This window comes from Stegastes partitus, unplaced genomic scaffold, assembly GCF_000690725.1.
Source record: "Stegastes partitus isolate 25-593 unplaced genomic scaffold, Stegastes_partitus-1.0.2 Scaffold75, whole genome shotgun sequence".
Taxonomy (NCBI): domain Eukaryota; kingdom Metazoa; phylum Chordata; class Actinopteri; family Pomacentridae; genus Stegastes; species Stegastes partitus.
The window spans coordinates 905065-919271 of NW_007577806.1; the positions used below are offsets into that span (position 1 = coordinate 905065).

At 41.8% G+C, this 14207-nt stretch overlaps 1 protein-coding gene across 1 annotated transcript in view; it reads left to right on the forward strand.

Annotated features, from left to right (window-relative positions):
• plekhh2 (pleckstrin homology domain containing, family H (with MyTH4 domain) member 2) overlaps positions 1 to 14207 on the forward strand; it is a 46499-nt gene that overhangs the window by 17886 nt on the left and 14406 nt on the right. Inside the window, exons 3-19 of the mRNA XM_008276529.1 lie at positions 5165 to 5227; positions 5322 to 5471; positions 5965 to 6048; positions 6206 to 6287; positions 6427 to 6612; positions 7596 to 8506; positions 9268 to 9343; positions 9453 to 9547; positions 9761 to 9920; positions 10146 to 10282; positions 10895 to 11008; positions 11217 to 11303; positions 11487 to 11645; positions 12266 to 12346; positions 12523 to 12702; positions 13019 to 13127; positions 13977 to 14089. Coding sequence (XP_008274751.1) covers positions 5165 to 5227; positions 5322 to 5471; positions 5965 to 6048; positions 6206 to 6287; positions 6427 to 6612; positions 7596 to 8506; positions 9268 to 9343; positions 9453 to 9547; positions 9761 to 9920; positions 10146 to 10282; positions 10895 to 11008; positions 11217 to 11303; positions 11487 to 11645; positions 12266 to 12346; positions 12523 to 12702; positions 13019 to 13127; positions 13977 to 14089 — 2787 coding nt within the window. The remainder of the gene's footprint in view (positions 1 to 5164; positions 5228 to 5321; positions 5472 to 5964; positions 6049 to 6205; positions 6288 to 6426; positions 6613 to 7595; positions 8507 to 9267; positions 9344 to 9452; positions 9548 to 9760; positions 9921 to 10145; positions 10283 to 10894; positions 11009 to 11216; positions 11304 to 11486; positions 11646 to 12265; positions 12347 to 12522; positions 12703 to 13018; positions 13128 to 13976; positions 14090 to 14207) is intronic.

Below are 14207 nucleotides of genomic sequence, written 5' to 3' on the forward strand. Positions count from 1 at the left end.
TTTCGTCTCCAGCTGCCCAGTCACCACCACATCGATGCCTACGGCTAACCTTAAAATATCTGGACTTTTTCCTGCCCTCAACACAGATGTTGCTTCTCTTCATGTGTGTCCATCTCCATGTGTTTATGTAGGTACAGCTATGCCTGCAAATCTTACTTTTTGAAGTTAGTCCACCTCTCTGTTTGTGTCTGCTTTTGTTTTATTAAACATATTTGACAATGATCACGTCTTAACAATGTACCTCGAAGGCAATAGTTTGCATTTTTGCCAGAGAATAAGTCCTTACTCTAATATATTGTGTACCGCTGCAGGTAAGCGCTGCAGCCGACAGAGAGAGGCTTTGTGAGCTGGCTGCCTGGCCTGCGGATGGAGCGATGGGGGGAGGGATGGATGGATGGAGTTCAGGGGGAGGTTGGCCACAGAGCTTCAGTTGTGGAATTCCAGGAATGGAAGTTGAACTGGATTTTTGGATCTGAGCGAGGGAATTGAATGCAGAGGTGATAGAGCACGGCGGAGGCAGAGTGGGAGGAGAGGTCACGTGTCTGAGTGTGTCAGGCTCAGTGAAGCAGCAGGAGCGCTTGTATTGTGTGTGAGCACGGAGGGCCGGTAATGAGGCGTAGCTCTTAAAACTACCACACTGCCAGCCTAAACCTCTCATTGGTCATCCCAACCGAGCTGCACAGGATGTGACACACGCACGCCCAGGTCTGAGTCATCCTATAGATGTGTTTTTATATATAGAGGATGAGGAAAACATACATAGCTGCATGCATGCTCTGATACACAGGAGAGGATCATCATCATCATCAGACATGTGTTTATGGCTTTTTATATGTTGTTATGTCTGGTGTGTGTGTGAGACTGTGTCGTCTCCAGCTGTAGCCTACAGCATACATGCCCTGTAATTAACATGCTGTTTTGTGCCAGATGCTATATCTGTTATTGAGAGAGGCACATGTGGTTTCTTTTGTGGCACAGCGGAGGATCTATATAGAGAAGAGAGGGAGAGTGTGTGTGTGCATTTGTGTGTGTGAGATGTATTGACCTTTTTTTTACGTCTGCTTTTGATCCTAACATACATTTACGTCTGCTTTGTAAGTGCGGTTTTTTTTGGAGTGAAAGCAATCTGTGTCATCAGAAATGGATTAAGAAGGTTTGTCGAATCCCGACGTCAGTTTTTATCAGCGCAAGAAGAAGAATATTCATGAAAGGTCTTCAAAACAAGATGTGAAAGTGCTCAGGTTAAGTTGTCTGAACGCTGCATTAAATGAACCGCAGTCGATTTCAAGGCCAGCTGTGGACATACAGTAGCATAATCGTATAAAATGTTCCCCTCAGAATCGAATTCTCTCTCTTTAAACTGACAAGTGGAACAGTGGCTGTATAAAGGTCCCGCTCCCACTTTGGTCCAGAAACCGTTGTGCAGTGGAAACAGTGAGGGTGTCTGGCAGGGTGTGGCTGCCTTTGGACTGAGCCGGGTCCACTTCTTCTGGTCTCTGGAAGTTAACAGGAGCAGAGGAAAACTGGAGCCTGGCCATGCCGTACTCCAACGGCTGCATCCACAGTGAGACTAAATACAGTTGTCGCTCTTCACAGCGGTTTGCGCGCAGTTTGAATATGACAACAGAACAGCAGCTGCTTAAAATCAAATAGCTTTTTTGATCTTGTTAACATGTCCATGTAGAGCTTTTTAAAAACTAAAAGATGCATCATGAGTGACATAATTAGTCAGTGTTTCCACCTTAAAACTACAGTGAACCGATGACAGTCTCCAAAGCACAGATTTAGACTTCTGCACTTTCATCTGTAACAAATTAAAGAAGCCAGTCCTAAAGGGCTTTTCTGTAATTCTTCTTCTTCTTCCAATATTCCAGCTTACATTGTGTACTTTTAGGAGTTTTACAGAGTTTAAGCAAGAATCATAGATGATAGAATCATAATCATACATGTACAAACACAACCAACATTTAAATACAAACATACATGCATTTTAAAAATCATTAAACAAAGATACAACCAAACCTCAAAGCCTTCAGCTGGCCAGCTTTTGTTTCTTTGTTATTGTCCCTACAGGCTTTCATCACTCGCTGTGGTTGGTATGATTGTGAAACAAGAATCAAACTGCATTTTAAGTGGTATAAAAATAGTCTCAAGAAGTTGTTAAAGTGACTTGTTGAAGCCTGTTGTTGCTGTACAAGAGGGAGCCAACACTTGGTTTTAGATCTGAATGACTTTTTAGTTTGAAATTAAATTTGTTGAAAGATGTAAAGAACACGATGCTGAAAGTCATTAAACAGTAACTGAATTATCACCAGGAGAGAGCGAGCACAGTACAGATGTGGTGAGTCAATTTATGTGTTCGTACATCATCTCTCTCTGCTTCAGTGCGATACACACAACACCGAGAGCAGAATAAGACAAAACAGCACCGTTAATCTGCCACCAGACTGAATATAAGACAGCGTGTGTTTAGCTACTTTCCATTTCGGTCTGACAGTTATTAGAGATATTAGCTCCACCTGTGTGCTGCCTTCATAAGTCAAACAGCAGCTGTGTGATTGGTGGAGTGTATCTTCTTATCTGGTTAAGCCGTGAATCTGACAGTGAAGCTTTGTTTTTTCTGTAGTATATTTACTCTAAAATATATATATCTTCTCCTCGTAGTCTTATTCTACTCGGTGTGTCAGTCCAGTCTCCTCTAAACTGGGCTGACACACTCTTAGAAGTTGCCTCTAATCTGGTCTAAGCCGTACGTGTATACGTGCTCCAGCATTCTAACCGTGGTGGTTACTACACAGAAAATTTCCATCGGCATTCCTGCATATTTTCCTTCAGAACGCTTCTGAGGTTTGAGAGAGTTTCCTCAGAAGACACTGGTTTCTCTGCTGCTTCCGCCACTTTGAGCTGAGGAATTTCAGAGGAATGCTGCTCATAAAGTCATCTCACTCTCTCTTTGATTCCCACATGTTTTTTTTTTCTTTATCCTTGTGTATGTGCTCATGTAGTGTGTGCCAGCATCTGTCTCTTTGTGTGTGTGTGTACCTGTGTTAAAGCTGTGTGACCTTTTGGTGTTGCCGGAGCTTTAACACACTCCTGCCAGGTTCCACATGATCCGCTCTGATCTTAGCACACAAAGAGCTGGTTGTAGCTTTATAGATGTGACACCTCATCATCATTATGTAACTGGTTAAAGGTGCTACATGCTGCACTTGGACAGCCATTAACGTGCCTCATCAATTCTGAGACGCAAGTGCAAATGTTGTAAATAAATGAAGACCTGGCAGCCTTTTCTTGGCACTGGACATTTTATCGTGAATGTTAAAATTACCGTCTTTTATAGGTAATGCCACAGTTTCTGCATTTCATAGTAAGGTACATTTATGGGATTGCGTTTTATAATAATGCTTGGCACTTTGATCTTCTAGCATGAAAAAAGCTAATAGTTTCAGTGCTTTTCAATAAAGACATTCATTGGACTGACTTAAGCTTCTGTTGACATGCAGTAAATCCTGCGATGTCTTGCAGTGTGAAGTGAGAGACCTAAAGGTAGAGGAGGGTGTTGCTAATCAGTAAATCAGTAGAATCTCAACACCAATAGCTACACTTTCAGAACTTTTTGTAATAGTTTTCCATTAACTCTCTGAACCCCCCAAAACCTGCCATTAAAGGCATGTTTATTGTGAAATATCGCCAAAGTGACATTTATCAGACACATTTTTCAGAGCCAGAAACTGTAAAAACAGAGCAAATCATCGTATTTTCAACTTTCTGCTGGCACATGGACTGATCTTATGTGATGTACAGTTCTGGAAGAAATATTAATCAAAAATGCTCTTAAAATCCAGCCACGGATTACTCAACTGTGACTGACCGACAGTCACATGAATGTTTGGGTGAACTGCAGGCTGTGCCAGATGCCTTCTAATAATTTAGAAATTCCAGCACGAGAGATTAACGGGAAAATAAAACATACTAGATGCAGCATGGCACAGAAACGATATGCAGTGAAGCAAGTTGTTGGAGGATACGTTTAGCACAGTGAAAAATCTTTCTAGATTTGATGTGCAGAGAGGTGTGTAAAAAGCTTAATCAATATTCCAATAAACATCTGTAGCCACTTGTTAAGTAACAATGACATTTATATAGATCCGTTTTTTTTTTTTATTCAATTTTTGTTCAACAAATCATCAAAGATTTAGTATCAGAGTTGTGTCATGCTGCACAAAAGATAGATATCAGTTCTCTCTACTTCTAGCCATGGATGTGCTGTTTGCAAACAGGTGCAGGACATGTAGTGAAAATGGGACACTAGCAAAACATACCCAGAAACTGTTTGAGAGGGTTAAAGCTCAATAGCAGATAGTAAATTACGGTATCAAACAGTTAACAAAATAACCTAAATAAAATACCACAAATCTACTTAAAATGTAATAAATGATTGGAGGTCATTTAAATTTGGAAAAACAAAAACAAATCTAACTTAACATAATGGAGAAATGCAAGATACAGAAAACAAATGAACAGATGCCATTTGACATTTTAGAAAATGTTGAATGCAGATTATTGTACAAATATTTTTTTGTGAATATTTGTGGTTGTAGACTTTGCTGTGAGATGTAAAGCTGACTACCAACTGAATCTGCTGTTTCCTGGTGTAGCAGCATTATCTAGAGTGGAGTTCACGTTATATCTTTAGCATGCAGGACTTTGATGGATCTATAATTCTGTATATGATTTAATGTATAGTGTACTGAATGACAATTTGTTTCTCTTCCTTATTTTCTAAAGTTAAAGAGACGAGTTGTTATGTTTTGTTTTGTTTGTTGTTGTTGTGTGTATAAGTGAGATTGTGCGTATGTGTGTGGACCCCAGGAAGAATGGCCGATGCTTATGCTGGTGCTAATGGGGATCCTAATAAACAAGATACAAGAAACTTTTTGTATTCATTTGGTGCTGTTGTATTTGACTTAGATATGATATTTCATCTCCATGCAAACATGCTGGTCCAAAATGCTCGAGGGAAGCTAAAGACTAGATTCAGGTTGGATGGAGTAGGTAACATGGTAACATAAGAAGGCCAGTAAGATATTAAGAGGATCACAACAAAAGTGTTCTCAAGAATAAAGACACAAATATAACAAATGAACAAATTTTGTGTTCACAGATTCAGCAACTGGAGACGCAGGTGATCGATGCAGAAAAACGGGCCTTCACTGCTCACCAGCAGGTACGGTCCTAAAATAAAGTATGTTCAGATGTACTCTGCGTGTGTGTGGCCACAAGTGAACATATTTATCTGTGTGCATGTGCGATGGTTTCAGGTGCAGTGGATGGAGGAGAAGCTCAAGGCTCCAGATGGTCAGTCCGGAGACTCAGAGGTGCGCTTGTTTCAACAGTGCCAGGAGCTGCAGGCCTTAGTGCAGGAGAAGGAGGACGTCATCGCCCAGCTGGAGCAGCAGCTGGAGGAGCAGGTAAAGCACATACACGCAAAGAATTTCAACAGATGTGATGCCAGTGGAGTTTTTTTTTTTTCTTTTTTCTTTTTTCCAGTGCAAAATAATGAAGACAAAGATGTGGCACGCACTTAGTTTTCACAAACACAGATGGAGAGCAGAAGTGAAATTGAAAAACACAAACTGTCAGCCCACTACGGACAAAGACATTAAAGTTACTTCTAGGCTCAGCACTACTAATATTCATAATCCAGTTTTTTGTTTTGTGCCACTGACATCCTTGTAAACACGTCTCCAGTGTTTTTAACCTTATTCTTCGTTTCAGTTTTACGGCACTGTTCCATGAAATGACGTCGACTGTCCTCATGGAAATACAGTCACTTCTATCCTCAATATCTCTCCAGCTGCTTTGTGTGTCCCAATACATCTATAGCTGCCTCTATAAACCCAGAGTGACAGATGACTTAAATTTGCATGTTTTTAAATCTATTATTTTATTATTTTTAACTAGAAACAGATCCGACTTCAAGATGCTAAAACAGTGGAGGAGAAAGCAGCTAAGATCAAGGAATGGGTGATGCTGAAGTTGTCAGAGGTAAGTATATTTCATTATTGGATATAAATGTACCAAAACAATTTGAATGAACTGAAAAGAGCGTATGTGGAAACTGTAAGGTTAGTTCAAATAACTAATATGTAACCGATGTGTGGATCAAATAGTTTTTTTTATGTGAAATGTGATTGTGGTTCAGTTTGAGGTTGAGAATGCAGCATTAAGAGAAACCAACAAGCAACAAGAAGCTCAGATTTTGGAGCTACAGAAACAAGTACAAGGTAAGAACTTATATGTCCTGAGTTACCCATCTTTGTTTGTACGCAGTTTACATTGATAAAAGCTTCCATGAGCGAGGTAAAGTAAATGGCAACAACTGATATGTACTCATGCGCACTGTTCAAACTTGTGTGTTTGCAGCCTTTGAGCAGAAGTGCGGTGGTGGACGAGGAGTCCTGTGCAGACCAGGGGAGGCCCAGCGTCTCAGCAGCCTCACGTTTGGCTGTTTCCAAGTGAGGGGGAAAAACCCCCAGGTCCTTACTGGACCAGCACCATCCCAGAGGACCCTCAGCACCCAGGGAGAGACTGAGGGCAGAGACAAAACTGGTAAGTCCCCACAAAGTCACAGCAATGAATAATGGAAACAGCTTCTGTGAGTCTGCATATTTCTGGGTTAAATGGGATGCAGAGGCAGAGCTGGACAAAGGAAAGCACATGGTGAGGTCATACCCAGGGTGTGTTTTTCCACTGAAGTATTGTAAAAATGTTTGACTTAAGGGTGAAATTAGAGCGAGAACGAAATGTGTGATGGGTTGTGATAAACTATACACACAATAACATCAGTAGAATAGAATAGCTGTTTTGATTTGGGAAATTATATTCTTATATTCTATCTCTGCAAAGGTATCTAATGTGTTACTGCCGTTTGCATGAGGACCAAGCTGAGCCCTCTGGTATGCTGGTGATACTCAGCTAACATCAGCATATTCATATGCTCCCCTTGACAATGCTAACATGCATTCAGCAAAAATAATATTTACAGTGTTCATCATATTGGTTTAATGTGTTAGAAAGCTAGCCATTGCTAATTACCAATAAACAAAGTGCAGCAGAGGCTGCAGATGAAGTAAAATGTGTCATGGTGGTGCTATTATGAACTCTTAGGGGTTAGCTGCCATCATAAGAGCCACAATGTGAGCCAGTAAACAAAATTGCTGCTTATATCAGAGCACTGAAATGAAACCAAAGACTCAGTTTAGTCACTTATATGAAGTAGAAACTAACTGTATGTTCTTCATGTCGTTCATGTCTTTCAGCTGACTGGCATAAAATGAAGTTTGACTTTGCTTTGGGAATCTTAGTTTGCTGCATAGCTCTGCTCAAATGTGAATTAAATTGAAGTAGAACTATATATGTTTCTAAGTGGCATTTTACTCAAGAAAGCAATTCTTTTACATCATCACTGTGAAATGAAACAGTTATTGCTGAATGAGTTTCAAGCCCCACACAGACTTTACACAATTCCCATAGAACTCCAATGATGTGATGCAGCTAACAAATATCATCTGTGTTCATGTTTGTTTTGGCAGAGAAGAGTAGCAAGCAGACAGCCTCCTCGGGGATAGACGGTGAAGTCCACAGACCAAACCAAACTGGACTTGTGTGTTCTCCACTGGAGGACAACAGTGCGTCTGAGAACCCTGGTGAGAATGATTGTGGACCAGAGTCTCGCGGGGTCTCGTCTGTGCTCTCCAGTGCTGCATCAGAGGGCGAGGGAGGCAGAGGGGCAGTGTGTGGCCTGGAGTTCAGCCGGCCCGGCAGCGAGACCTACCTGACTGCTTCAGACGACAGCAGCTCTCTGTTTGACGATGACATGCAGCGAGCCGAGCGTCTCGGCTTTAGCCTGCTGGAGTCATCAGATGGAGCGCTAGCAGGGTGTAAGGAGGGGGAGGAGGAGGGACACAGGGCTAAGCTGGAGGACTGCAGCTCCGAGGAGCTCAACAAACGATTCCAGTCTCAGAGACTTGACTCCTCGTCCTCCTCCAGTGAGCCTAACACCCCCAGCCCCATCCTCACACCAGCCCTCACCCCTAAAAGGCCCAACCCACCCCAGGACCCAAGGGACAACCCCGCCTCACCCAAACAGCCCCGCCTGAGGACCCCAGCAGGGTTCGGGCTGATGAACGTGTCTCTGGCCAAGAAGCACCTGAGCCAGCCACCAATCAGCAGTGAGGCTGCACACGGCCAAACACGTAACGCCCTGAGCATGCTGCGCCCCCTCCGGCCTCAGGAAACCGACCTCGACCAGCAGCAGGAAGTTGGCATGGAGACGGGCAGGGACACACCTCCGCAAATCCTTCCCAGCTCACAAACCACCATGCCGTCCTTACAGACCTCATCTGAACCCGGGACAGAGTTGAGCTCAGAGAGGTCCGACTGTGACGGCTCAGTACCTGGCAACAAACCTCCAACTCCGCCTCTACACAGACTCCCCTCCTGGGTAAGACTGTAAAGGTTCACTGATTGTAGGTTATTTTAAAAAAATAAGGCTGCTGATAGTCTCTATCCTGACAAAGCAACAGTCAACTGCTGCTAACATGTATTGTGTGTGCCAAAGCCTGATACATCTTATTCATTGCCATAGTCCACAGCCTGTTAAATATGCATGAGCCAATCTGCACTGAAAGACATGTTGCCTCATTACAATAAATCAGGGCACTTACATAAGTCTGCTCTTGGTTTTTTCATTATTTAAGGTAAGTATCAGTAAAAATGTCATGTTGCCAAAAGTCAATATTTTGTTTCTTGTAGAGGTTTAAGCCTCTAACAATCGAGGTCTTTATTTTTGCTAATTTACTAGATTAATCACCTTAAAAAAAACTTTAAAAACCATATCTAAGATAAGTGATGAGGCTCACGAAACAGCACTTTAGACCGTCATGAAACTTTAATGATCATTTAAAAACATTAAAGACAATAAATATTTTAGCAACATGTTTTCTTCTACAAATAAATGACTACATCACATCCTAAATTTGTATTTGTGTTGCTCACACTGCCATCTGCTGCTATGGTGCACGTTAAGAGCAATACAGTGTGTGCATGGCAGCAGCACATAGAAAAGAAGATGTATAGTCCAACATCACAACAATCACTGCCAGTTGTGTGCCATTGCATAATATAGCAATCCAATGTTCTTCTTACACAAAGTTATGTTTTTAAAGCAAAACACTGACCGATCATATTGCATTGACTTCACAGGAAAGTCGTATCTATGCTGTGGCTAAATCGGGCATCAGACTGTCTGACTCGTCCTGCACAGACCCTGCTAGCAAAGGTAAGACTACAGAAAAACGCAGGCCGCACTGCTGAGCTCCTCACGCAGCCTCTGCTAGAGAGATTTCCATTTTAATAACCGACTGACTGAAGTGTAATCTGTGTCACAGATCCCTCCCTGCAGTCCTCCTATCCTGCCTTTGTAATGTACACATCCCTCATCTATAAAAACATGACTACACCAGTTTACACTACTCTAAAGGGGGTAAGTACAAGTGCACATAACACACCAACTGCCACATGCACATTCCCTGACTGTGTATTTGATCACCTGCTAACCTATTCAAATCGTGTTTTTTTCTATATTTTCCTGATCTGTAATCATGTCAGTAAAGTTGATTTTAATGTATAGCATATTGGTCTATCTATGACTGTGTGCTAGTAGCGTGCTAACCGCCGTCTCACTTCCATCTTGCAGAAAGCCACTCTGCTGAGCAGCAGTCCGTTCTCAGATGAGTCATCCAGCTCTGAGGAGTCATCCAGTTCGGGAGAGGAGGATGGCTCCCTCTGCAGCTCCCACACCTCCTCTAGCTCCAGGAAGGACAGCAGCCCGGGCAGCCCGCGTTCTCTCAAGAGAGGTACAACATGAGTCTACCAGGAATTTGTTTAGAGCTCCCACAGCAGCGCAAATTAAAGCTGTCCTTGAGCACAGCTGCTCATGTAGTTGGTCAACGTTGCTGCAAATCCACTCGTGTAATGTTGATGATTGATTCTCTGTTTCTTATACATGAGTGTAAGGTCATTGTTCATTTAATTGAATGCTTGTATTATATGTTGAACTATCACATGCATCTGTCCTCCAGCTGTGTCCATGGCTTCGATGACATCAGAGAGTGACTATGCCATCCCTCCCGATGCCTACTCCACTGACACTGAGTGCTCTGAACCTGAGCAGAAACTGCCTAAAACCTGCTGTTCATCCAGTGACAACGGCAAGAGTGTGAGTCACACGTCACTTTCTCTGTTGCACACACACACTGGTCCACATTAGTTTTCTTGCTCCACAATACCATAGATCAGGAGTGTCCAATCCTGGTCCTCGAGGGCCACAGTCCTGCATGTTTTAGATGCTTCCCTCTTCCAACACACCTGATTCAAATGATCAGCTCATCATCAAGCTCTGCAGAAGCCTGATAACAATCCCGATCATTTGAATCAGGCGTGTTGGAAGAAGGAAACATCTAAAACATGCAGGACTGTGGCCCTCGAGGACCAGGATTGGACACCCCTGCCATAGATGGTGAGAGATGACTGTCCAGATCTGTTTTAAAGTCTTTGAGACAAGTTTAGAGTGCAGCTGGAGTCTTTCAGGTTGCTTGATGACGACAACTTCAGACATGGCACTAGATATACTGGATTTACACGTTCATAACTTTGTTACACATCTGACACTTCCTTCAGTTCATTTTGTTGGCAGATAAACATAAAGTAACCTAAGAGCACATTGGCATCGAGTTGTTTTAGCTTAATACGGCCCATTTGCTTCAAAGATTAAGTTTTTCTTGCATTGTACATCGTATTGCGTGAAACCAAATGGTGTCATGTCCTGTAGGAGCCGATGGAGAAGTCAGGCTACTTGTTAAAAATGGTCAAGACCTGGAAGAAAACCTGGAAGAGACGCTGGTTTGTCCTCAAAGATGGAGAGCTGCTCTACTATAAGTCACCAGTAAGTTTTATGCAGCTTTTTTGTTACACGGCAAAATATTATTTTCAATTGTCATATGTTCCTTTATCAGGAAAAATAGTATCATGTTGTTGTACAAAAGTTAGGAGCTTAAAAATACGTTATCTATAGATTTCTATGTAATACCTGAGCTCAGCTGATGCTGGTCTGTGCTGGGGTCCTGCTGTAAATCTTTATCATCCTCCCACAGAGTGATGTGATCAGGAAACCTCAGGGTCAGATCGAGGTCAACGCCACCAGCAGCATTGCCCGAGGTGACGGGAAACAAGTTCTCCAGGTATTCAATTCTAATTTTAAGTTAAGAATTTTGTTCCAAAACTAAACATTTAGCATTAGTTAACAGGTCCACAGTGATAGAAATGAACTCTAGTCACATCTCACTCACTTTACATGGCACAATAAAAATGTAATTCATCCCTACATCTTTGCCTCTGCCTATGTTTGTCATTCTTGTGTGTAGATAGTGACGGGGAAGCGAGTTTACTACCTGAAGGCGGACTCTCCTAACCTGCTCGAGGAGTGGCTGCGGGTGCTACAGAGTGTTCTGAGGGTGAAGGCTGCCAGTCCTCTCTTCACTCAGCCAGATATTCGCCCCGGCATGAAGGGACTGCTCATAAAGGTCCACACAACATGCAGACATGATGTTGAACTTTTGCAAGAGAAGATTTTCGATGCATGATATTGTATTTTTGCCGATATGTGATAAGTCAATATTCTCCAGCTCATTTGGGGCCCTTGGCTGATGCAGTTACTGATGTATGCACATCATTTTTCCAGCTAATGGCAGAGAACATCAGGTCTCTCCTGTCATGGAATTAACATGCCTGTTCTTATTTAATGATCCACTGAGCAGTGCAGACATAAATAAAGCACTGCTTTTCAAATGTACACATTCACTAGATGAGGTAAATAAGAAACCCACTTTAACTTACATGAAAAATATCTAATATTTATTTCAGACAGTTTTAAACAAAACTGTAAACTTTGAGCCTGACAGAAGTTATTCAGCTGAAATGGCTCATTTTGGACCAATACTTCATTTTAAAGCCTTTATCAGCCAATAGCAATGATGAATCTAATATTGTCGTGCATTCCTAGTAAATTTACAGACTTTTCAAAAACCTATGAAGGTAGTTTTATGTGCAATGACGATTTTCACAGTGTTGTTCTTTCTCATAAATTCACCACATTTCCTGTTTCCTCCTGCGGTTACCGAAATTTGCACTTTCTCCGTTGCAGGTGAAGCACGGCTACTCTAAGCGGGTTTGGTGTGCTCTGATTGGGAAAACATTGTACTACTTCCGCAGCCAAGAGGATAAGGTGTGCTTTAGCATCATTCAACACAATTCTACCCAAATAGAAATAAGTATTGTCATAGTAAATGTAATGCACTTGATAAGTGATAGTTTTTTTTATTCTTCACCTGAACAATTTATTATACTTTAGCTGTAAACTTTGTATCTGAGTGTGTTCAGTCTGCCTGTCCATGTTTCCAGTTCCCACTGGGTCAGATTAAGCTGTGGGAGGCCCGGGTGGAGGAGGTGGACAGGTCCAGAGACTCAGATGATGACCTGAAGGCGTGTGGGCGGGGCTTACAGGTGGCACCCTTCACCATCGCCATCCACCCACAGGAGCAGGGGCCCACCTACCTGCTCATTGAATCCCGTCACGAAAAGGTCATTCTGAAAGCTCATGTTTATGGTTTTTTGGTCTTGGTTGCAATTTTTATCCCCTGTGATTCTAAGAGACTAGCAGTCAGGACAGTGATAAGTTACTGATTTATTTTCTATAGACAAAGTTTGAGTTTGTGTATGTTGTGTGTGTGACGTTGTTGATCCAAAAGTGTTCCTTTTCATGTTCCTGTATATTAGTGTATGTGAACTTTAAAGTGAAGATTGATCTGTTCTCTAACTGAAAACTTGTTGGCTGTTGGCCTCGTGTTTATTTCACATGTCTCTGGTATTCCTTATGTTAACGTGTGCGACTCTATAGGATTCATGGCTGTACCATCTGTCCGTGGCAGCGGGAACCACAGTGGGTAAAGTCGGCACTGAGTTCGAGCAACTGATAGGAAAACTCTTCCAGCTGGATGGAGATCCAAGTGAGTATTTCCCACAAATTAATTTACCTTTTGTTGTATTTTACAGCCCTGTTTTTTCTGTCTTGTCTTGATAATGTCCTTTCACACAGATCATTTTATTGTGAGTTGTAAGACCATTCCTACATCACCAAAAGTATAACAAAACATATACTGACCATTTAGAGTTTGGAGCCTATTTATTATTATTGTTATTTATTTATTTACCCAATTTAGTGCCTAACCGCTTTTTAAAAAGACCCATTTCAAAGTGAATTACAGCCCTAAATCAGATTTCTGTTAAAAAAAAAGGAGAATCACTTGAGTTTCATTCTTGCCCATCAACATCATCAGAAAGCAAAGTTCCCAAGTAGATACTCTTCAAGTACAGTCAGTCAAAGGTTCACAACTGTGAGACCAAAATGAACAACCCTGGGCTCTATGGATCAAAGAAATGTGAAATTTTGAAATACAATGAATCTCAGTGTTTCCATCACTAGGCCGGAGTCTCCGGCAAAAATGAACAGTTTTACTTCTTTCTGATCAAAAACAAGTAAATTACAGTCATACTAAATGAGTCAATGACACTGATGTGAAGAAACCAGAGCAAATTTCATGCAGTACAAATGAAACACAACAATGCTACAGCGATTGTAATCATAATAGTACGACTCTGAACATTTTGTACTTACTTCTAAGTCTCTTTTATGTGCGTTGTTATATTTTATTCTATTGTGTCATTCAGCAGACAGTGCGCTTTATGCCTTTTTCTACTTTTACTGTTCTTCTCGTGTAAAGCCTGTTGTACGCTTTTTTTTTATGACTTGTGCTGTTTATTGCCTGTATCTAGCAGTCTGTCTATCTGCCTTTCAGACTCTCAGATTTGGAGACATCCCGTGTTGTGTTTCAGTAAAGAAGCTCTGTCATCTCCTCTCACCACGCTGCCCTCACAGGCCCTGCAGACAGAAGCTGTTAAACTCTTCAAGGTATAAGCAGAAACACATGCGTGCAGAAATATATGGCACTGATACCTTCTGTTTTACCCAGAAACCTCTATGTGATCAAATAATACTTGTGTAATACCAGTGTCTTTGATAAAATAAG